General features: G+C 40.1%; 1 protein-coding gene across 1 annotated transcript in view; it reads left to right on the forward strand.

The window, feature by feature from the left end:
• The first annotated feature begins 5560 nt into the window (after positions 1-5560).
• MYO1E (myosin IE) overlaps positions 5561-24973 on the forward strand; it is a 52710-nt gene continuing 33297 nt past the window's right edge. Inside the window, exons 1-6 of the mRNA XM_062501702.1 lie at positions 5561-5752; positions 12772-12915; positions 15494-15583; positions 16466-16560; positions 23005-23092; positions 24674-24763. Of these exons, the coding sequence (XP_062357686.1) occupies positions 5561-5752; positions 12772-12915; positions 15494-15583; positions 16466-16560; positions 23005-23092; positions 24674-24763 (699 nt within the window). The remainder of the gene's footprint in view (positions 5753-12771; positions 12916-15493; positions 15584-16465; positions 16561-23004; positions 23093-24673; positions 24764-24973) is intronic.

The raw sequence follows: 24973 nt of genomic DNA on the forward strand, positions 1-24973 counted from the left end.
CTTCTTAAAAAAAGACTTTACCACATTCGTTTATTCAGAATTATCCTGTGGTTAATTACATTTGGCTAAATCTTAGCTATGTTTATGTAAGGACTGGTAGTCTGCTGAGCCTCAGGGAGAGATGCCTGAACCCAAGTCAGGATTGGGAGCTGCCTGTTAGAATTCACACTCAGGAGCCCCTGGGCCCTGCATACCCACTGCTGCAGAAGCCAAAGGCCAGCTGAGGCAGGAGTGAATGGTGCTCACAGGTAAAAGGGACAAACTTGGGCAGCTGGATGGTAGCAGGATAAGAGATTGATCTTGAGCAACTTGTAAACAGAACAGAACTCTTGATCCCTCTTCCAGCAACTGCACTAAAAGCCCTGGAAATGTGTCTGCAGGTTTAGGATTATCCAAATGCTAATACAGCATGTTCAGCCCTTAGTCAGCATTGGGGAAGCCTGTAGAAGGTATCAATGTTTTTTAAGAAGTTGGTTTTGGTATTGCTACTGGAATGCTCCTAACATTTGTTTTCCTTCTGATTCTCATTCTCTCTTAGGGGTGTGTCAGTGTTTCTAGGTCAGGTCTGAGGCAGGTGAAGGAACTAGTGTTGAAGGAAACGCTGTTGGAATGATTGGTCAAAGCTAATGAGACTTCTGCACAGCGTAGTTAGAAATAAGGTGAAGTTGACCTGCAGTGGGTACCTGTTTATGGAGTATGTGTGTCCACCTGTGTGCCTTGCTCACAGCCTTGGTGCTCAGCCAGGGCTCTGTGGCAGCACTGCACCCTTACCTGGCACAGCCTGAAGGCACAGCTACAGGTACTGCATTTGAGTTGCTCTTTCAGCACGCCACTTAAAATTATATTTCTGTTAGGCAAGATGGAGTCAAAGGCAGCATTTATAGCATGTTTTAAAGACTTTTAAGCTGCTCCTGTGGTCCTGATGTGGTTATAAGGAGTATGTTGTTTATCAAGCTGTCCTGTAAGCTTAGAAAAAAAGCTTCTTGAGTGCAAGTTACTTTGTAAGCCAGAACTTTATTTTTAAGGAACGTTAATTTTGCATGTAACATGGAATGTAGAAAGAGGTAAAGCTGCTTTATGGGCCTCACCAGCGTAAGAATTGCAGCAGCCAAAAGTTAAAGGATTTTGATAATGTGAGCATCTGTTCATGTCCAGGTTGTTTGGGCTGGAGGGAACGAGACACAATTCACTGAACAATTGTCCTGTCTGAATCAGAATATTATGCTTAGATGAAAAAAGTAATTCAGCTGGTTTTAGTTTATATTTTAATTCAATATTTTTTCGGTTCATGTGGGTTTGAGTCAGAGGTCTGAAATTGAATGAGTCCAGAAGTTGAAAGCAAGGTACATCACAAGCATTTAAGTTTAATGTGGGTTTATGTGAAAGTGCTGCAAGCCAAAGTCTTCAGCCACAGTTCAGCATCTGACACTTCAATTTTTTTTCTCAATTACTCCAATTCTGAAACCTTGTGATTTAGCTTGGATTTCACCTGTCCTGGGTTTTCATGATGAAGTTTAGCTGAAGACTTAGAAATGGGAAGTTAAAGGGAAAAGAAAATGCAGCATCACACTGCACCACTGCATAGGTTCTTTTATTTAAAACTAGGGTATTAATCTGCAGTGGTCTGAAGCAGTTTCTCCTCAAAGCTGGCACTTGGCTTTTTACTTGGTTTCCCCTTTAACAGAAATCGTTGGAATCTCGTGTATATTTATGATGCTGATGCTGAAATGCAAGGTCTAAAAGACATTTACATTTGGTCTTTTGCATGATACTGCGGTGATAAAGTTACAGGTTTTGTAAAACAGCTTCCTTGGCTGGCATCTGTGCTCAGAGCATAATTATGCCAATACAACATCTGTGAGACTGAATCTAATGCATGTCACCAACAGAGGAAGAAGGGTCCAACGGAGGAAGAAGGGTGGTTTGCAAATAATGTGTTTGTTCACACATCTGGTAAAAGCCTAGAGTTACGAAAATAGCTAGATGCTCAAATTAATTTTCTGTTAGCTCTCATGGTTCTGGAATAATTTGAATGCTAAATACTAACATTAAACAGTCTCACATACTTAAGATTGAGGGGACATAGCTGTTTCTGTGTTAAAATGTCTTTCATAGATTAATAGGAAAGTATCGCTTTGGCTGTTGAGTGAACTTCTGCTCTAGGTTAATTAAAGAAGAATCCTGGGGGTGCAGAGATCATACACATGTGTTGGTAATACACAGCCCAGATAATAACCATGAAGGCCTGGTCTCCTAGCTGTTGATGGTTATGTTAAAAAAATGTTGGGCCAGACACTTTTTACATATTTCCATTAATAACTGTGGTGTTCACTAGAGTGGAATAAATGCTTCATATGTGCAATGTGTTTCTGTGTGTCTGTCTTTCTGGGATATCAGCTTCACTGATAGAGTGAAGTTAGCTAGAGATCATGTATATTGATTTTTAGTTTAATTTTCTTGGCTGACTTGTGAATTATTATGAAAATATGAGCCAGGAATGTCTACAGAGCCAGGATAGAAGCCTAATACAAAATTAGAGTAAATAATTTGAAGCATGAGATTTTAGAGGAAGAAGATTAGACAACTGTATGAAATCTTAAGCAAGCTGGATTAATAAAAAAATGTTCAGAGAACAGCATTATTTTCATACAGATTTGAAAGTGACTAATAAAAGCAAGTGAGGTAAACAAGCATATCGATTAAATGACAGTTAGTTATTCTATACAACTGGAGTGTTATGTGCTGGTTTTTTTTAAATGCATTTCTTTTCAAAGCTGCTGTGGACTGAATTGTTCGAAGCTGCTTTAGAAAATTTGTGATATTACAGCTATTGGCTTTATGAATAATGTGCATGGGGAAGATAATCTGGTTATGAGAATCTGTCTGTTATGGAGGTTGGACACTCAATGGGACCTGCTTGCCCTGGCGTGATGTGATTATTGGTTAAAGTGAAAACAAAGCCCTGACAAAGGATGAATGAAGCTGTGCATGAGACTGCCCCCTGACAGAGATGAATGTACAGCTGAGAACGTGGATTAGTATGTGCTTGAGTCTTCTGCACAGTTTGTGAGATTTGTTGGGTCTGATGTTACTGCTTCTCCCAAATTTTTTGCCTCCTGTTGGTTTTTGATTAACTTTTGGGAGTTGAACTTGTAAATTTGGTCCATTGACAAGATTTGTAACTTATTCCTGAGGTGGAATACTCAAACAGATTATTGTTTGTATTTATGTAATAATTAACCAAGGAAACATTTGTTTCTGTATACAATGAAATAAATATGAAGGTTGGATTATTTTAAAGATAAATTAAAGGTTTAGTCAACATGTCAAATAATCTTATTTCCCGCAGTGGCTGAAGTAAAATCTGATTTTTGTACGAGTATCAAAACACGACAGCTCATCGAAAGGACTCGTGTTGGGCCACATGCATGTTACCACCCAGGTGCGGGCTCTGCTGTAGGTGAGTGAGCACCACTCCCTGAGCCTTTCCCTGCTGCTGCCTGAGGTAAACAGGAAGCTGCTGCACTCCTGGAGCTTTTACTGTCTTTACTCAGCACTCTGCGAAATTAATATAAACACAGAAAGCAGTTTTTGCATCAGAACCTCCCCCAGTGCGGAATTCCTCCTGCTCCCCAAACGCGCTCCTCCGGCCACTGTCCCCAGTGAGAGGAGCTGGCAGCTCCTGTGCAGAGGGTGCTGCTGTGCGGGGAGCACTCCTGAGTGAGCAGGGAGCCCTTTCAGCTGTTCTGCACATCGTGCAGAGGGTGCTGCTGTGCGGGGAGCACTCCTGAGTGAGCAGGGAGCCCTTTCAGCTCTTGTGCACATCCCACCTCCCAGTGCCCCTGGACTGCGCTCCCTGGAGCACCCCTTGTCCGGGCAGCCCCCCCAGTACAGTGACCTGTTCAGAAACACTGCCCTGAGCCCCACACCTAGCACAGTGCAGGAGCAGATTACCCAGCTCTCACCAAACATGAAAGCAGACGTACTTGATGCCAGCTACTTGGGAAAATCCTGTGTAAACCTAACAGTATGCATTGGAATTCTGCGCGGAGGCAGTTAAGCTCCTTATCGCAGGCTCCACCCTGGTACACTGAGCAGTGATTGTCGTGTCCTGCCCCGCTTACCCCTGTTGAAACTATGCATACCGAATGGAAGATCAAAGCAAATACCTCAAAAAATAGGTGAACTTGAAACCCATGACCACGCTAATGCCCAGGTTAAGAAGGAAGCATTTGACTGTATATGTGATTTGTGGTATCAGAAGAGTTAAATGTTGTAACTCTGAGCAGTGCGTTGCACTAATAAAGTTCGGTGATGTCAGCACAAAGGTGCTTTTTGGTACATAATGTTGAAAAAGCAGTCTTGGCCGCAGTTCTCTGCTGTGTTGCAGCTTTTGCAGTTTCATCATGCCTGTTGCAATAAAGAGTGTTTTTCTTTAGCCTGAACTGCCGGAGGCATGTGACTACATGACAGTCTCCACTTAGAAAAAAATATCTGTATTCCCTCTGGTTTGTAAATAAGTTCAGAAAATGGCTTTTTTAAAAAAAAAAAAAAAAACAACTAATTTAAAACCTGAGACTCAGCTGTAGCTTTTCCAAATTATTTTAAATTTAGTTCTTACTCAGGGGGATGATTTAGCTAATGCTTATTTTAGAAATTAGTCTTTTCAGTTTTTGTGGAGTTGCTACATACTGTTACTCAACTAAATCAAACTGTGGACATAAAAACATCTTGTTTGGGATTCTTAGTTAAAAACAGTATTAAAATAAGGTCTGTAATCTGCCCAGCGTGTTGTATTCTTACAATCCATTAGTAATTGGTGAGGACAAATACACACAACAAAATGTAGATGTTCAGTAATTTTATTGAGAATTGTAAAAATGCAACTGAGTGTTCCTTTAGGATTTATGGTATCTTTCTGCTTGTAATCAAGCATTGAATTGATTATGTAAACATTCGTTATTGGGAATGAGATTTTTCAGTCGTTTGATGGTGCTGGTGACATCAGTGGAAACTGATTTGGTAGATGCAGCCAGTGTAAAATGATGTAGCTGGTACTCTTCAGCTACAGCGGAGTGCTATCTAAATGGTGTTTTAACATGAGCTGTTTTATTCCCTGGAAATCCTACAAATGCTGAAATTATTTCTCTACTTTTTTAATACTTGCAAAAATGTATTTATCCTTTTATCCTTCAGTGTTGTCTTGTTATCAATTTAAATACTAAATAATTCAGAAATATTGCAGTACTCTTAATTTGTATTCTGCATAGATAAAAAAGAGCAAAACCCCCAGCTAAAAAATAAGGTTAAAATAAATATATTTTTTTTCTTGATATTGCATTGCCCCGCTCTATTTTCTGGAAGGAGAGCACTGTGGTACAGGGAAGGGATACCAGGGGAGCCTGGGCTGAGCAGTCACTAAACGCTGCTGCAGGTACCTCGGTGAAGTGCAGAATCCCTTCAGCGTGCTGATGGGAGCAGCCATCCCAGGATCGTCCTGGACTCCCGCAGGACCCAGCGTTCCCAGTAAATCCTCTGTCACAGGATTCTCAGCTGGGGGATGCTGCCGGGGCAGACTGTGGCGTTAAACCCCCAGGGGAATGTCTCGCGGTATCGGTCTGATGAGGAAACAAATGGCTTTATTTACCGTGAACAAAAGGGTCGGGAGAAGGAGAACGGGAACGGCCGCAGCTCTACAAAGAGGGCAGTGACTGAGCAGAAAGGAATTCGCGATGGTGATAGTGGCCCGATGGTCTAAAGATTGGTGCTAAAGCCTGAGATTCCAAAAACTGCGAGGTGGAGCAGGGGAGTGAGTGTTGACATCAGCTAGAACGGAATACGGCCGGTATTTTTGTAATGTGCCAGGGGTTTTACTTGCTCCGAAATTTTCCACTGGCACCAGCACAGTGCAGGAACTCCAGCATCCACATGCTCCCCACTCCAGCGCGTACTGAGATGCTGGTCCCACGCATGGAGCCTCTGAGTCACACTGCTCTGAGATTCCTCCCTCTGGAGAGCACATGGCAAACTCCCAGTGGACCTCAGTTTATTATTTCATTTCAGGATGATCTAGGAAAAATATTTTCAGTCCTCTGCTATAGCAGAGGCAGTGACATGTCTGAATCTTCTGATGGAGTTTTCAAACTACATTTTTCAATTAAAGACAATAATAATAATAATATTATGTATAAGGTGTATGATTGCTTAAACCCCTTTGAAACCCGTCTTTAATGGAGAAGAATGACACACGTAAATCTTTATTACACTTTAAGGATGGACACAGCCAAGATGAAAATCTTTGTTGTAATTTCTCTCTTGCATTTCTTGAATTGCATGATAGGTATATACAGATGTAAACTGCATATACAATTCACAGATCAAGAGTTAGTGTGCATGGATGCTGCTCAGTGCAATGATTGCAGTACAGGGGGGATGGTGGTGGTGTATATGCACACAGATGCATGGACTAAAAGTTGCTGTTGCAAGGCAGCCAGGGCCTATACTGATCCACCAGTCCCAGGAAAGCTTGCTGTTCATGCCACAAGGAACAAGCCAGAACAGCTCTGGAGACTGTTCAATAAGTGAAGTAAGACAATAAATGTCTAAGAGCAAATGAGCCATACTAAGTTGTTAATGTTATTGCATTTCCTTAGCAAAATTACTTCTTGGAACATCAGAACCAAGCCCCCCAGCAAGCTTTGGATAAGTAAATAGGGGTTCACAGTTCATTAACTACTTCCTAGTATCTGCCTGCAGTCTCTGTAACTTGTTTAAAAATCTTAGGCACATTTTCCTGATCCACTTTTGAACTCATTCCTGTCCTTATTTTGATCTGTAGTGTAACTGTGCCTTATTAAAGTTAAAATTTCAAAATTTTTAGTGGAAGTTAATACTGATGCAACAGATGAGCCTTGTGGTCAAATACTGAAGTAACGTCTGTTTTGGCAATGTCCTGTTACTTATCTTAGAAGAATGCCAGTGTCGTTTCTGACCGCTGAAAATGAGCATGATGTGTAAATCCTGTAAACTCTCATGTTCTCATAACTCCTGTTGTGTTAGAGCATGCATTTGCTGTCCAGGTGAGCAGGCTCTGGTTGCTGTCTTGTCTGCTCCTCCTGGCCCTGGCTTCTCCCTGGCTCCAGAGCTGGAGGTGATGGTGAGGAGCTGCCCTGGGGCCAGGCCCGGCTGGAGCAGCAGCACCTGCACAGGAGCTGATGGGAGCAAGTGTTTGGACCACTGGGATCTCCCGCAGCCTGTAACCAGCTCTGGGCTCAGTCCTTCAGGTCTTATTGGGCTGAATCCACCCCTGTCACAGGGCAAACAGTGAGAACTCTTGACTTTTGCCCCCAGAATTTTTTTTTCTCAGTATTATATTCCCCTAGCTATGTTTTTTTGGATATTAACCTTCTCGTCGTTTCCATTCCTTAATACATGTTTTGGTATTTTTAGTTCTTAGTTTAAGATGTCTGTCCTGCTGCTTAGATGCTCAGTACTTTTTTTTTTGCTGTTTCCTCAAATCTTTAAGCAGTGCTTTTCGTCTCCCTTAATATTTTCCTCATTTTAAATTTAAATAAATGGCCTTTTATCTTAGTCCATCTTGCTGCTTCTGCTGTCTTCCTTTAATTTCCTTTCAGAAATATGGTCACATCATTGCAGCCAAGAAGTACTTTTTCTAATATAAGATACAAGAGCTATTTTGGAGCACATTTGTTCACTATAGCTTCTCTGTTTTGATTATCCCAGTCATGGTCCAGAATTCACATTAGGTATTTTTGCAATAATCTCTGGGAACAGCAGACCCTTACACTTTCTAGAAATATGTGAAAGATTCATCTTAGTGGATTAGAAAAGTTTGCTAATTTTGACAGATGATATCATTGCATAAAGCCGTGGGTTTATTTTCTTGTTAGCTGGAAAAACTGATACAAATTATGTTAGTGTGGAACTGGTGGTAGGCTTCTTTTGGTAGAAGCATTGATGATAAGTCTAAAGTAAATGGTGTGCAGCTTTGTCAGTTCTGTGACATCTTTGGCTTATGTGTGTCTCCTCTACTATTGTATTCATAATACCGAGCTGAGAAGGTAGGCACATGCTCCAGATTGACAAGGATTTTGTGCAGTAGTACTGTGTCATTTGAAAAGGGGAAGAAAAGGTCATACTTGAGACTCCCTACCCCCTCGTGGAGGCTCAGAATCCCTTCTGCACTGTGATGGGACATTGATGTTTGCTACCAAAAAGCTGTGAGAGATTCAGAGTGGCAATTTTTCCCTTTGTGGAAATAAAGAATGATTATTGGTGGCATGTAGGTGGTTGTAGTTTAGTGAGAGTTCCGATGGACAAAGAGTAACAAGGTTTTTAGGTGCTGAATATACAGTCTCTTCTGATCCCTGGTTTTTAGTGCTTCATTTTTAATGTTCTATTTTTAAACACCTAGAAATACAAAAATATTTGCTTTTTTTCCAGTTAAAAGGAAACCCATGCTGTGACACAGCATGACTCTTATCTTTTTATAGCTACATCAAATACGTGTTGCTTAGGATAATGCAAGAACATGCAAACAATAATAAAGGCAGAAATAAGAAACCACCAGTTGCTACTGTAACACGGGGTGGAGGGCAGCAAAAATAAATTCTGTAAATAAAGTCTTATCAATGCTTATTCATTCCATACAAAACTACGATCTGCTGTAACCGTTCTGTACTACCGGTAGCAAAAGTAGTGCAGGAGGCATAGATATTATTTAGTACATGGAATATATTTTGCATTGCCCTTCTTGGTGTTAGTGTAGCAGTTGTGTTCATGTGTTACCGAGTGGCTGTTCAGGGCCAGCTCAGTGAGAGCAGAGTGGGTTTGGAGGTTGCCGAGGGGGCCCTGCAGCCCAGGGCAGCCGGCAGTGCCGCTCCTCGGGCCGCGCGTCGGGAGCAGCAGGCCCCGAGCTCACGGGCTCAGCCTGTGACTCGTAAATATTGTTCTTGTCAGGGCAGAGCAGATCTGATTTGGAGCCTAAAACAGCAACCAAACGAATAATAACAGCTGACGGCAGTGTGGTACACGCCTTTAATTGCAGCCTTGCCCGTCCAGCCTCCACTCCCTGTGCAAGGGCAGATGCTGGGGTTGGAAGCCGGGGAAGAGCCTGGGGGAGGCCTGGCCTGGCAGCCAGGTTGTTCTGCACTGGTGTTTCCACTTCTGTGGCTTTTAGCAGCCTGGTGTGTTTTTGTTTTGTTTTGTATTTTTCCTAATCTGCCGCGCTCATCTTTTTCCAGCTGCTCAGGCGTTGTTAGTGCTGACACAGACTTCTTTTGCTTACTTTAGTACAGTTAGATCACACCTTTCAGTGAGAAAACATAAGAGAAGCCAAGTAGCCGCCTGACCCGTGGCTTGGCCCAGGGCTGGACCTCTTGGCCCAGGGCTCTCTGGCCCGGTCAGACGGTCCCGGGAGCTCTGTTGAGTTACCAGGTCCTGGCTGGGGCTGCTGCAACATCGGGTGTGGGGCAGCTCTGCCAGCCTTGTGCTGCTGGCTCTGAAGAACCCTCTGGGAAAGGAGGACACGAGCAGGCCAGGAGACCTGGCCTTGTATCTGCATGATCCATCTGGAGAGGCTGCAGGGAGAAGTGTTGTGTGCTGGACAGCAGAGGGCAATTAGCAGCGGAGCGAGTTAGCCTGAGTGCACCCTGCAAAGCAGGTTCAAGTGGATGCCAGGTAGCTAGCCCAGGTGTAAATTGTCTCCAGACTACAGTGCTGCATTTTTATCTGGATGATGGAAAGCTCTGGCAGGGGAAAAAAAAAAAGTTCTTAAATTCTCAAGAAATACACAATAAGAACAAACCATTACTAATTTTTAGCATATAGCCTTGACCTTTGGGAAGTACACACCCTGGAGTAAGATAAAGGGTTGCTTTTATAACTGCTATGATGTGAAGTTTTGTCAGATGACTGATTATAGGAAGATTTTTTTTTAATTCCTTTTTTTCTTTTAAATTTCAAAGCTCTGTTACAAACCAGATAGTGGTCAGCTGGACATAGTTATAGTACCAGTTGGAAGTGACTGAAGTCACTGAATTCAGGTTTGACTCTATAGTCCTTGTGCATGCTTGGAAGGACAAGAACTTGGGAGTGTGTGATGTCCTCTAGACAAAACACTCCCTATTTTGTTGCCCAGACAAAGAGGTGGTAGCCACTGCACCGAGCCATCCCACCGGGTTTACTTCCTGGAGAAGGAAGAGTGAGAGTAAAACTCATCCATAGCTGGTCAGGCACTACTATAGCTTGGGCTTGTTTCTAGATCCCAGGGAGAAGTCTGACAATCTGCTGCTTCTCTGCACATTTGAATATAAAGCTGCGTTTTGAAAGGAAAGGGGTAATTCCAAACTAGTACGAAACTGCCATTTAAATTGAGTTACAATTTTCATGTGAACTGCTCAGTGCCATGGCTCTCAGCTGTCCTCTGTGCCACTGCTTTGCTGGGTATTTAGGCTGCTGCCCGAGTTAAACCTCTCTGTGGTTTGCAGTGTGTCTGAGGTCCTGTGGCTCAGCTTGGGCTGCTGCTGTGATTGGAGCTGGACAGGGGTGCTCTCAGGGCAGCTGGACTGCCCTGGCACTGCCCTCTTGTTTCCCTGCTGGTTCCCAGTGCTTTTGGGGAAGAACCCTTTGGCCTGGTCCTGTGTGTGGCTTAATCACAGTTAGCAACAGTCATAAAGCTGCTGTTTTGCAGACAGTGTGCATGTTTTGTACGTATCCTGTGCCTTTGCAAGCTTGTGTTCATTGAGCTCGCTGGGTCTGATGCCATGGCTTCCAAAGGGAAGCTTGGTTGTTTTCCCAGTCTCACTTCTTACACATTTTCTGCAGCCTACTCCATTATCTGATACACTAAATCACATTCTGTATAGCTTTGTGAACAGTCTAATTATCTGTATTTATTTTGATGCTGTACCTTTCTGTCCTGCCTGCCAGTTCCTTTTTCCAGGTTTAATATCACAAATAGCTGATGAATACACTGAAAGAAATTATGCTTTCTCCTTTTCTCCAAAAACCCAAGCCTCAACTAATATTTTCAGTCATATGTTTTAAGACAATTAAAAAATTGATTCTTTGGTTTCTCAGTGCTTTGAGTTCACTGTTTCCATTGTACGGATAGAAAATTGACGAGGTTCACACAAGCTAAGCTAGTTTAAGGTTATTATTTTATTGAAGCTCATGTATACTTGTGGATATCCAAGCAAATTGCTGAGATTGTGTTTTCAGAGATATTTACCTCTGCTGCACTATATTTGAAAGCGTTCTTTTGATTTAAGTTTGCAACTGTTCTCCACTGGTGTTAGCAGTAATGGATCTGCATCAGGGTAGCAGTGACTGGAGACTTAAGAGAAAACACACATAAAGCCTACAGCTTCTGTGCTGTCTGCAGGATTTAATGGAAGTCAATTTAACTCGAGGTAAAAATCTAGTTGGTCTTTTATGTCAACATTAAGCCAAGCTGTAGGCCTGGTTGTGGCATTTGGTGTTAGTACAGTTGTGTGGGTCATTTGCTCCTGCAGAACTGTATACACGCAAGGGTTCCCCCTCTGTAAATTGCTGATGTCCCATTTCAAAATACTAATGCAGCTGAAGTGTTCAGAGTACCTCAGTTTTCTTTTGTAAAATTTTTGCAAAATAAAATAATGCATATACTTTATAATAATAAATTGCTTGTATCCTGGTGAATGTGACTTGATCCTGGATAAGGTACACCAGAGCAGTGTAGTTAAATCACAGTGTTACAAACTGTAGCATTAAAGAATAAGGGAAATTTGCAGAATTGGCGTTTTGTCTGCCATGTCGTCTTTGACAGCATACTTGATTACTTCTCAGTATTAAATGTGGTAATTCTAGCATCACTAATTTCAGTATTGTATAAGCAAAAAAATTAAGTAGAAAAAGGGAAGAGGTCAGAACTCCATTAACATTGTCTGCTAGGCTACAGAAAATAGGTTTGGGTTTGGGGAGCAGATTTATAACTGAATTAATAGCCTTGATGTTGACTGGATTTAAATCTGTTTGTGGGTGTATCCATGGAACCAAACTACTGTTCAAATCAGCTGGAAGAAAAACAGAATTTGATTTCAAGTGGTACAGCATGAAATGTCACATGTTTTAGTACTATCCTGAAATAGTAGTCTGTGAGTGTGGGGAGAGAGTATCTATTTAGATGTCACTTAAGCTTGGTGACTAACAGATCAAAAGGGACTGTGAAGACACGCAGCCGACAAGCTGGGGTACATACTTTGCAGAACATCCCTGAATACTTAACTGCAGCAGGCTCACAGCTTCCTCCCAGTAACAGCTTATATGCAGCTTTGACTTAAAAGACTGCAAAGGATGAGGAATTCACTGTGGCGATGGTAATTAGCCTCACTGCTAATAGTTAAAATGTAGGAGTGTAATTTTTGCATCCTTAGCTTCTACTAGCTGTGTCTCAGTTGAAATAATTGGGTTTTTTTAAACCCCAACTAGATTTAAAAATGTCTGCCTTCTGAAATCTGTTATGTGTGTAGGTGGTCACAAAACCCCATGGAATTACCTTCTAGTTTTGGAGGGCAGTGCAGTTCTTTAGCAGTGCAGAGGCACGTCAGCTGACACCATTTATGTGTGCTTTCATAGCATGCCTGGATCAAGGAATAGAATTCAATGAAAGAAAAACATTTGGGAAGCTGGAATTTGAACAATGGTTTTCAGTTACTTAGTGCTGATGAGGAATGTAGTAACCTTTGTGATGTTCATTGTGCTTTCCTGCAGGGCAGCAAAGGACACTACAGATACCACTGGCAGAGCCACAATGTCAAGCACAGCGGAGTGGATGATATGGTCCTGCTTTCCAAAATCACTGAAGATTCCATAGTGGAGAACCTAAAGAAACGATACATGGATGACTATATTTTTGTATCCTTTGGTTTTGTGGAGCCCCGTGGCCTTGCTGAGCCAGTGTGATAATGTACCAATGTACTAATTAATATGTACACATTCTCTTTAAGAAGATTACTCAAGAATGCTGAACATTTTATGTGACACTGCCTGAGATAACAGAAAAGGCTCTGAATACTCAGCTAATTATGAGGGTTGAAAATAAGATAGCAAAAAATTATTTTAAGGTATTTTTTTACTATGTTAAAGATTGTACCTCCATATATTTATACTTACATGTGACCCCTGAAGCCTCCTGAGGTCATGCTGCTTCTAAGAGCAAGAATTAATAGGTTTTAAGTGTGTGTACATTTATTGATGTGTTGTCTTCTATACCTCCAAAATTATAATACTTTCAAAATAGCATTTCTTCTGTGACATAACCCCGTTTACAACTTATTCTGTAATTGTTAATACTGTGAATCATGGGATGATGGAAACAGGTGAATATGTCAACATCAGTAAATCTTCAGTGTTCTCACTTAATTTGTTTTTCTATGTTTACTGAAAATGTGAAAATCTAAATACCTGAAGGTGCAACCTAACAGGAAGAACAGACTTCAGTACCCAAGGCTTGCTTTTCTAAAAAAAATTCATATGAAAGCAGTTCCTTAAGATAAGAATAGTCACTATTGCATTTTCAGCTTTTACAGTGTAACATGAGCTACAGTAATGAATTTGGTAAATTCTAGTCAGTGATTATATACTAGAAGGTTATGCTGCTCCTTTTGCTTTAGCCAGGTTTTCATATATCCTAGTTGTGTCTGGAGAATGCTTTCTTGAAGAGTTTAACGTATTTTAGCAGAAAGGGGAGGAAATACAAGATCTCCTGGCTGTTTCCATATATTCAGATGGTCAAGAGCTATGTAGCAGCTCAGTTTAGCAAGGACTGGTAAAGTTCATGTTGCAGTTGTTTCCATCACAATCTGCAGAGGTTTCTAATGTGTGTTTGAACATAGGTTTGCATCCTCTGTTCACTGAAGTACCACAGCATAATTAAAATTGCTTTATAGGAGCATGATGAAGTTGCACAGTATTTGCTAGACTGTAGCACAGGGACAAGTTGTAGAATCCTTCCTGGTAGTAAGATGAGTGCTTTTGGCCCATGGAGTACTGCATGTTCCTTGCAGTGTGTGCACAGAGACTTCAGTGCTCTGTGCAGAAGAAAGTTTCTTGCTTTTTTTATGAAAATAGTGAGATTAACATGGAGATGATCTTTCTACTGAAGCCAGAATAAGAGTGTTTTCCAAGGGGACTAGTGGTCACATTGAGGGATCAGTCTTCCCTCATGGAGGGAGAACTCCTTTTGCAATTCTGTGAAGGCTTTTCATTCAAAGCTGAAGATCGTCTCTTGAATATTTGAATTGTTTGCATGTCCACCCATGAATGAACATTTCTCAGTGCTACATGGTACAGAGATGACAGAATCATCCCAGCAAATGCTGGTATTGTTTACCAACAGGACTGTCACTTCAAGTGTTTATACTGACACAATGAGTAATTGATCTATTATATCCAAGACTCAGATGTTGTCACTCTTTTTGAATTAAATTAAAAATGTATGAAGAAAGCATAGCAAATGGATATTACAGAAATCATGTTCATTGAGTTGTAGTTTCTCTAACACATTACCTTTTTTGCCTTGGCACCACAGTAGGAGATTCCTACATGGGACAATCCAGCAGGATAGATTTGTTATTTTTTCTACTTTGAACAGAAAGCTTAGATAACAAGTTTGCCAATGAGCAGTTCCAGATTGTTAATGAAACCTGCAGTACAACATTTTGGAGCCATAGGTGTAGGCTCGTTGCTAACTCCCAGCTCAATGAAAAGTGATACTGATACCTGTGAATTACTGTCAGGTGCTTCCTGTGTGTGCACTGCAGCTGTAGTTCCAACGGTTTAGGAAAGTATTCAGATGATGAAATACTATATTAAAAATGTTGCAAAAAATCTAATAATAGCTTGAAATTGAGTGTCTTGGTCCCGGGCAGCCTGCAGGAGGGGACTCTGAGGGACTGTTAATAGTTTCACTCCTAAAATAACACTGCAGACTGAATTGCCCAATTCCCCCAGCATCCCCAGTGCATGCAGCTGAGTAGTTGTCTAATTTAGCTCGACAGTGGCCATTTCCATCCAGCTCTGCTTGCTCAGCATTGTCCTGTGAGATCAGAATGTGTCTCTGCACTGTATTCTGCAAAGGTCAAACCAATATTTTCTAATACTTACTATATGACTCTTCAGTTACAAAGGACTAAAACTGGTTCACATATACCATCTCCTTTCTCTATTTTTATTCAGGGATGTGTCATGTTTTTGAGCTTTTAATACATGTTTCTGTAGTTAGCTTGTCCTAAAATAAGATAATATTCCAATTGAATGGTATGTTTACATTCTTGTAAGCCTGCTAATTTAAGTTTGATTAACAATTGTTGTATGCTGTAGTAGTTTTTACTATTATTTGAAGTATTATGTAATAGGTGGAAAAGTTCTTTGTCTCTAGTAGTAAGATGATACTTTATGAAACTGTTATTACCTTAACTTCTTTTGAATACAGACGTACATTGGCTCTGTGTTAATCTCTGTGAATCCTTTCAAGCAAATGCCATATTTTGGGGAAAAGGAAATTGAAATGTACCAAGGAGCAGTAAGTAAAGCAGTCTAAAGTATTATGCAGTATACAGGGGCTTGTAAATATTATTGTGCACAGTTTAACACTTGGAAGTGTTTGTTTCTAGGTTTGCTAGCATTGTGCTGGCCTGGGAGAACTTGGCAGATAGTCACTGCCATAGACTGAGTCTTCAATTTGAGCTCCCTGCAATGTGAGATCAGTATTTCAAGAAAACACTTGTATTGATTAGCTCTAATCCATATTAGGTATCTCTCCTTGACACGTCCCTGCTCCTGCATAGGCAGTTTTTAAGCTGTCATATCCACAAAATGGCCATTAGTGGATTCAGAGACTGATTTCAGAACTCTCTAACTGGACAAGAGCAATAAAAAAAGTGAGGTGCCAAAATTCACTTTGGAAAATATAGCTTGAAAGTGAGTCAAGCACAAGAACATTAGGGACTTGAAATTCAATTTCCTCCTGGAGTTGGGTGTGTCCACTGGGGGAAGCTGTTGGGTTTTCTTGGCCCAGTGGATGAAAATGGGACCTGAGGCACCAGGCTCTGAGTGCTGCTGGGGAGAGCATTGTTAGCACAAGACCACTGGTGGGATAGGCTTAAATTGTGTGAGTTTCCTTTGCACAAGTAATACATTTCCAGTAGAAGCCTGGAAATTTTTAGGACAGGGTGTTTCTGGGAGAAAATTATGGATGAGAGAAGGTTCACTAACAAAGTCTAGAGATTTTGTTTTTGTTTTTTTTTAATAAAATGTACCAAAGAATTGTTGGGGAAAATTCACATGCTATCCAGAATTAATTTTTCCAGAGAAATAACTCTTCCAATTTAAATACAAATTTATTTTGCCCTTTCTGCATTTTTTAATGCTGTCATGAAAAACTATTCTTTATTTCCCCTCCTAGGCACAGTATGAAAACCCACCACATATTTATGCTCTTGCGGACAGCATGTACAGAAACATGATTATTGACAGAGAAAATCAGTGTGTCATTATTAGGTAAGAAAAAAGTCGGTAAAAAATATCTTACGGTGTTTTAACTTGAAGAAGCAGAAAAAATTATTACAGCATTAAAAATCTTCTGTCTACATTAACATTTTGGGATTTTCTGGGATAGCTAAGTATATTCTGACCCTCCTTTTTGTTTTCCAGTAAAATCCTGATGCTAGCTTAACCACAAGAAACCTCTTACTCACACAGCCAGCTTCTTGTCCAATACCAAAATTACAACATCTTGAATGACTACATGAGAGGGTTGGATTAACAGCTGTACAGCCACAGATACTGTTAAATTCAGCAGTACCACATGGGCTGCATTTATCATGGTCTTTTGTTCCCTTTGGAATTTTACCTGCATTCACTCAGAGACAAAAGGCAAGAGATTCTGGGAAATTAATTTTGTCTTGACTATTAATCTGTTTTAACTATTAAATTAGAATTATTATGTAGAATTATTACTCAACTTTTTTAATGACAGGCATTATTTAAATGACAGTTGAAGTGAATTTTGGGACCAGAGTTACACTTTGTTCTCATCTGTGGGTTTTTTGCGTGATCAAAGAAAATGTGTGGAGAGCAAGAACTGCAGGATCCTGCAGCTGGGACCCTCTGCCCCTTCTGACAGGGAGGTTCAGTGCAGGGCACCTGGAGCTGCCCTTCACCTGTCCCCAGAGCAGGGTGGAGCCTCCCAGGGCTGTGCAGGGCTTTTACACCTGGGAAGGCCAAAGCAGGTGGTAACAGAACAGTTTGCTCCTGGGCCCCTGGGACAGCCTGGTGCCATAGGAGACAAAAAGCCTAGAGCTGTCCTTCTGCCTGTCACTGGGATGGCTGAATTGTTCCCTGAGCTCAGTCTTTCTCTTTGGAAAACTGATGCCTGTTGCCGTGCTGAAGTTTACTAGGCACATGGAGTCAAATTGAGACCTGGAAGGAATGGGTAAAATTGGGATTTTGTTTTTGGCATAAAGTAACATCCAAGAGAGTGGGATGTTTCACATGAAGCTAAATTTACAGCGAAAATCTTTGAGCTATTGTGGATTGTGAATAAAAACCCTACTTTTTGGTCCAGTGCAATACGTGCAGATAGTCACATTGTGAGAGAGCTGAGATGCAGATCTGAGATACAGACGTAGAGTTTTAATTTTGCATGAGAATTCTTGTACTTGAATGCTGGATGATGTACTTGAATGCTCTTTGGAATGTGCGTTTTGTATGTGCAGAGTGAGACTTCTCTGTGTGTGCACAGCCTATTCAAAGTCTTCAGGAGTTAAGTGAAATCTGCTGCAAAACTGAAACAAGAAGGATCACGTTTGCAAGGCACATTTCAGAGACCTTTTTTCCCTTCTTACACATTTATCTTTTCTTTGAAATTTTTATTATAGATGCTGTAGAAACAGTGGACTAGACCTACAAGTAGTTTTCATTATGGTTTTTGATTTTTTAGGACAACTGGAAATTCTTCTTATAAGTAATTAGTAACTCTGCAGCTCACTAAATTGATGTAGTCTGATATTTTAATCTTTTGTACCACATTTGATTTAAGCTGTTGAGACATATCTTGTATTTTCTGATTTAATGTCATCAGTATTTCCAACAACCAGGTCTGGCTTTAGAAGGAAGTTTCTTGAAGTATGGAGTTTGCTTGCTTTATGTTTTATTGTATGGACCAGAAGGCACTAAAATTGCTGCAGACTGGCAGCTTCCAGGATTCTGCAGCTCTTGAGTGAAATCAGTGTTCTGCCTAACTTAGAGTCTGCTACCACTCCATCAGTTTCACATAATAGCTGCTAGGAGCTTTACCATTTCTGCCCCTAAACTCGTGATTCTCAAAAAACTGAGACGTAGTTCTGTGTTGTCAATGCCACAGAAGCTGCTGAGCATAAGCAACTCCAAATGAACCTTTGTGTTCAGTGAAACATAGTTTTTGCTGTAAAAACTGTCCTGTGGAAGATGAGTGATGATAATATGGTTATAGTGAGGTGCTTCTTACATGTCAGCTTCATAACCAGTCTGAATTTGGAGTGACTCCACTGAAAATCCCTGTTAAAGCAGAAGGACCAGAACCAGCTAGTACCCAGATAGCATCCTTCTTTTTCCTTGTCAAAGTAGCTGAATTCCCTGTAAAGAAAGATTGCAAAGAGAGAAGGTAAGAAATAAGGTGTAGACTGACCCTATTCACAGCCAGATCACAAGGGCTAAGTCTGGCTTCTGTTGCATATGGAGCCTCAGAAATGGAGACAGAAGGATGGTGGGAAAGGAGCAGGTGCACGTCTGCTGTGTCCTCCTGCTGTGTGCTTTGGGCACCTGTGGCATCTACCTCCAAACCTGGGAGGGGACATGCATTCCACAGACTAGATGTGTGTTTCCAGGCAGGTGGAGGAGGGTGCCTAATGTAGGCAGAGTACTTTTTACCTGGACCTGTCCAAATGCATTTAGACACTGATAGAAGAAATTTAACCTCTTCAAAAGTCAGTGAATGAACTGGGAAAGCAGATCCCAAAGAAAATGCAATTCTCTGAAAGGCTGGATAGGTGGCAACCAAGAAGAATATCTTTTTATATGATAAAAGTTTAAACAGAACTGTTACCGAACAACCTTTCCAAAGCCAGAGAAGGCTTTTTCATTTGCTGAGTAATTCCAGTGTATTTGCATACATGTTAAGAAAATTACGTGTGCACACGTCTAATCATGGCTGATCTGCTTTGCATGGCTGCTGCAGAGTAAATAAACAGTGAGATTATTCATGGGCTGCCTCCGGGCTGGGCTGAGTCCAGCAGCAGGGTGTGCTTAGGAGGGAGGAGGGAGCAGTGCCCCAGCTCTGCCCTGGCTCTGTGTGCATGGGCAGGAGTGCAGAGCAAGTTCACTCACAGGGGTAACACAGCTACCTTGGACTTCATTTCTCATTCACTTTATGTTTTACTGAGGCACGATGTTTGATTTAGACCTTTCTGGAACTAAGCTCATTGATGGCAATTAACACAGACTGTTGGCATTTCACCCCCATGTGATATGGCAGCCCTTCCAGACTATCAACAAGGACTTGGGCAGTAAAGATTTTAATTATGAAGGATTTTCTTTCATGGCTTTTAATTCCTTTTGGGCTATCACTGTCCTTTAATTGAGAGAGTGGAGGTTATGATTAGTATTCTTCTATAATGTAGCAGTAAATGCATTTCTTCAGAGTGTTTGTTAAAGTTTTACCTTTCTCTAAAGCTGAGAACTTCATTTTCACTTTGATTCTGTAATCCCTGCCAGGAGATGTTGCTGTTGCATTAAAGCAGTTTTTTCTTGTTTGTAGTTTTAGTTAACATTTGTCATTTGTGTGGCATCATAAGAGTCCAGGAAAGTAGTGTATGATGACTGCATATCTGAAAAGACAATACATCTCGTGTACTACAAATAGGTGCTAATGAAAGGGGCACTTACCACCTGAACTGCTTTTAGTGAACAGCTCATGTCTATCTTAAATCTATTAAGTTCAAAATTCAGTATGGGATTTCTAGTCAGCTTCTGTATCTCAGCTTTCCAGAAGACTCAAATGACTGATCATTCTGAAATGTCTGGAGAGAACCTGACTGGAAATATGGATGAATTGTAATGAGGAGGTGGTAGAAACATAAGTCTAACACTGTAAGAAAAGTTAGGTTAAAGCTCTGATTCAGAAGGGAAAAATATTTCACTGAAATCATGCTACCAAGGTTTCTCTGAACATAATTGCAGAAAGTAAATTTTCTGTGTAAACAAACTAAAAACGTTATCCAAACACATCAGAGTATTTTACATATACAGTGTTCTTTACTGGCAAATCCAAGAGTTCTTTATAAATATTTGGTATTGAAATTCCTGCATTGTCCTGACGATGTAGATGAGCATCACTTGTATGGTTCTACAGCCATGGATACCATATTAAATGGTATCCATTTAATATCCATTACTCAGAAAATTAATTTTGGAGAGAAGGATGATGCTGTTTATCGTTCATGCTTCTCTAATTACTGATTGTTTCCTCTGGGAAGGAAGCAAGGAGCAAAAAAAAATTCCTTTTGTGTTTGTAGTCTTATTCTGATTTCAGCTAAGTATTAATTGAATTTGTGGAAGAAAATGTCATTTTTTTAAAGTGCTTTCATTATAATGAAAGCATTATAATTTTTGTTAGTGGCTGAGACTATGTGCAAGTTTTACTTTTAGCAAGAAAAGTCTCTGGGAAAATTGTCGATACCACAATCCACTTTAAACCATTTTAAGAGTTTTTTCAAGCTCTAAAAACTTACTTACTTGCTTCCAACATACTTCAAACTACCAAGCTAGATGATTTTTACATCTTCTTAAAATAGTTTTAATAGCAGCAGAGCAGTAAGGTTTATATGAAGCAGCTGCATGAGAACCATTTGGCAGGAATGCCACAGTTTCCCTGTTTTGTTTGAATACCTGAGTTTTATTGGGGGCAGGATACCATCCCATCAGATAAAGCTACTTTGGTTCATATATAACTCATCTTGTTTTATTCTAATTAGAGCAATTTGCTGGTCTTTGATCAATAAAAACCTAAAGCTAAAGGAGTATATGCATGCATAAATCTAAAGCAAACTCTAGAAGGCAATCTTTTGGCCAAATTAATTTACTAGAAAGGACTACTTATTTTGAAACACAGGATAACAATAAAATGGAGCTTTACTGCTCCAGGTCAGTTCTGTGGCAGACATTATGGAGTAAGAAATACAAGCCACACTTACTTTGAAGAGAAGGATAAACGGATGCATTGAAGAAAATCTTACAGAAATGTGTTCTATTTTTACTGTATGATAAATAATACCAGATCAGATTCATTCAGTGTTTGGTCCTGGATCCTTCCCTGTACTCAGATGAAAACTGCAATTTGTAAGCTCATAGTATTGATTCAGGTTCAGTTGTTTTGTCTGGTTTTACAGGAGGAACAAATTTACTGCCAGCAGATTTTGAAGAAATGTTATTTTAATTATTGAACTATTCATGATGTGAACTTTTAAAAGCAGTTTGCCATTCATCAAACTCTGTCTCTGTGAATGTAGTAGATATGCATAATACAGGCTTTCCTGGTTGTTGGGAAAAGGTGACTCAGAAGAATAATAATAATCATGGTCTGTGCTCCACAGATGGATGTTCAATAAGTACTTTTTCACCCTTTCAAGTTTTCAGTTTGATCTGTAAAACTGTAGTCAGGAGGAGATAAAAGCATGAAAATGTTTCTGGGAAAATAATTTTCAAGAGCCTTTCAGTATTTCTGTATTGTTTGGAAGCTTTAAAGATGTAAAATTACATTTGCAGCTTGGCAGTTTGGGGAGTTTTTCCAGAATGAAACCTTTAAAAATGCGTCTATTAGTCATGCTGATAAGGAGCTCTGAGTAGTTCATTCTTGGTGAGTCCCTTTCCTGTGCAGGACATGCTGATGTTTCTTTGGCAGATGTAGCTAAAATTTGTGCAGGAAAAGATGTGCATTTGGTCCATATCCAGGAGCAAGTGGGTGCAGGATAGAAGAGTCAACAACGTTCACTGAAATGATTCAGGAGTTTAAAGATAGCGCAGATTTTCACAAAAGAGAAAACTGTTTTAGCTCTTTTTGTGACATTGAACCAACATCTGTATGTTGTTCTTTTTGCTTTGGTGTAGTTATCCAGGTCACAGGAAATGCATTAAGGTCAGAGCTGACTTGCACTAGACTTTATGAAGTCAGGAGGAATTCTGTTGAAACGAAGGGATGAAGCTTTCAGGGATGAAGTGAAGGGAGGTTGCATTGTCTGGCATGCCAGTCTTCTTTCCCTCTTGAGAAACTTACTGATTGAAAGAAGGCAAAGCTGTAAACACCATTCACCATTGAAGTGAAATATTATAAAGGAAGGAAGGAATTGTAAGAGCTAGTATGGGATACTGAAACTTCTTGTACCCTGTGTCAAGAGGCATAGGAACAGGAAGGTAGTTCTTCCGTCATTCAGGATGTGATTAATAATGCCTCATTATTTTATTCAGGAACACCTAAAACAAAAAACTACCAAAATGAAGTAGGTATCTGGCATGGCATGCACAGCTCAGATTTTTGAATTAGTTTTTGTGTCAAGACTTGAAATCCCCCTGAATTAATAGGAATTGAGTCTTTAACACACAAATTCTCTTTTGAGCATCTTGGTTTAAGTAGATGTTTCTCAATGTATGTACTTTTCTGATCTTGGAGTCTCATAGAGGCTCTGGTATCCATGCAAGGTGGTTTATTCTGAGTTCTGTGCCCACAAACATATCCAAGTATGATGCTACCACACTGTATCACAGTGTGTATTACCAGGTTACTCAGTCTGAGTGTGGTGGTGTATTTAATTAAGGTACCTCACCTTGGTTGGACAAGATGAACTTCAAATTGTCCCACTGTAGAGTTGTTTAAAAACTGACGTGTACATTTTTGTGTTTCTTTTTCTATAGTGGGGAAAGTGGTGCTGGAAAGACTGTAGCAGCTAAATATATCATGAGTTATGTCTCCAAAATTTCAGGAGGTGGTCCTAAAGTACAGGTGAGTTGATACACAGAAATACTGAAGCATAAGCTTAGTCTAGATTCACTTGAGAGGTAGAATGACAAAGGGTGTTGAGGGGTGTTGAGGCAGACACTGGCAGACAAGAGGCTCTTTTGACGTGGGTATCTTGGGGATGAGCAGCCAGGAACACATGGGAGCTGTGGCAGGGACAGCCACAGGCCAGAATCAGCTCTGCTCCAGGTGCTGCAGCCCTTGTGCTGAATTGCATCTGCAAGATGGGTGTTTTTTTGTTTTTTTTTTTTTTTTTTTTTTTTTTTGTTTTTTTTTTTTTGTTTTTTTTTGTTTTTTTTTTTTGTTTTTTTGTTTTTTTGTTTTTTTGTTTTTTTTTCCCTCCTGTGTTTGCATTTTATTGAAAACTGACACACTGACACGGTCGTCTGAGTTTCTGTTGCTTCCTTTAAATTTCTAATTTGTGTGTATACATCAAAGAGGCACAGCAAAAACATAATTTTGTTTTATGAGGCTACCTAGGCAAAATTAGGGTGTGTGAAAGCTGCCTGAAAGAATAAATAGTTGCATTTGGTAATATTGATGCTTTTGGTATCTCTTCTACCCATGAACTAAAGCTAATTGAGTGAAATAGCCATAAAAATTCCCTTAATGACATTACAGTGTCATTCCTTCACTTGACAGGCAGTGGTAGGTAGTGGCTGCTTTTACCAGTCCATTCCTGTTGAGTGCTTACTGTAATTTTTGCTTTATTACAGTCTCTGATGTTGAGTGTGTTCTTTCTGCATGGTTTCATGCAACAGTGACACTGGGACCATTGCAGAGAATAACTCAGTAACCCAGAGAATGATCCAGAAAGAGAGTGCATTGTGTTATTTTGCAATAAATATAACCATAATTTATAAGTAAATATTTTTAAAAATATTCCAGCTTTTTGTGCAAAATTAAAGAATTACAGAGTAATTGTTAGTATTTTGTAATTACAGAGTTAGAGTTGATGAGGTTGGTAGGTTGCCTTGAGCATTTCTTTTGAAATAAAGTTCCATCTTCTTTTCACAACCCCACATGCATTGGGTTTTTTCCAAAGCTGATGTCTTCTCCATGTTTTGGGCTCCCAATAGTAACATGTTACTTTCCTTTCTAAGACAACTGGATAGCATTATCCCAAAATGGATTGCTGAAGCACTTCCAGATTCTTAAATTTTATGCTACTCTGACTTCATTGGTTGTGGTTCCATACCTCCCCCCAAAAAATTAAGTGCTCATGTGTAAGTGTGGTTTAAAATGAAGATGATGGAAAAAACAGGTTAATTTATCAGCTGTGTTGCTTGGCAGAGCAATGCACAAGAACCAGGTTTTAGCCTCAGGCATTTTGTTTGATTCTGTAGGATTGTCCTCAAAAATAGGAACTAAAAGCTCTGGAAGAAAAATTGTTGGATTCTAGTCCTTATATGATCAAGAGAATTTTTTACAGATGCAGGATTTTTTGCCTTTTTAACATATAATTCATATGTCATGTTTGTTTGCTTTTTTTTCTAAATAAAATAAATTTGAGAACTTTAAAATATCCTTCTGAATTTGCATTTATTTTGTTTCCTAAAATTTTAGCATGTTAAAGATATTATTCTACAATCCAACCCTTTGCTGGAGGCCTTTGGGAATGCAAAAACTGTACGGAACAACAACTCCAGCAGATTTGTAAGTTCCTTTACCTTTGACATGACTTTGTTCTTCCACCTTCTGTGCTGTTCCAGAGTCTGTATTCAGGGATATAATATGAATTTACTACACGTGAGGTAAATCTGAATAATATATAAAGTGTGTTTTAAGCCGTGGTAGATGTCAAAAGATTCTGTTTCATTCTGTATAGGTTGTGCATTTCTTCCTCTCTATGTACTGGGTATGGCT

The sequence above is a fragment of the Cinclus cinclus genome, chromosome 13 (assembly GCF_963662255.1).
Source record: "Cinclus cinclus chromosome 13, bCinCin1.1, whole genome shotgun sequence".
NCBI classification, from domain to species: Eukaryota; Metazoa; Chordata; class Aves; order Passeriformes; family Cinclidae; genus Cinclus; species Cinclus cinclus.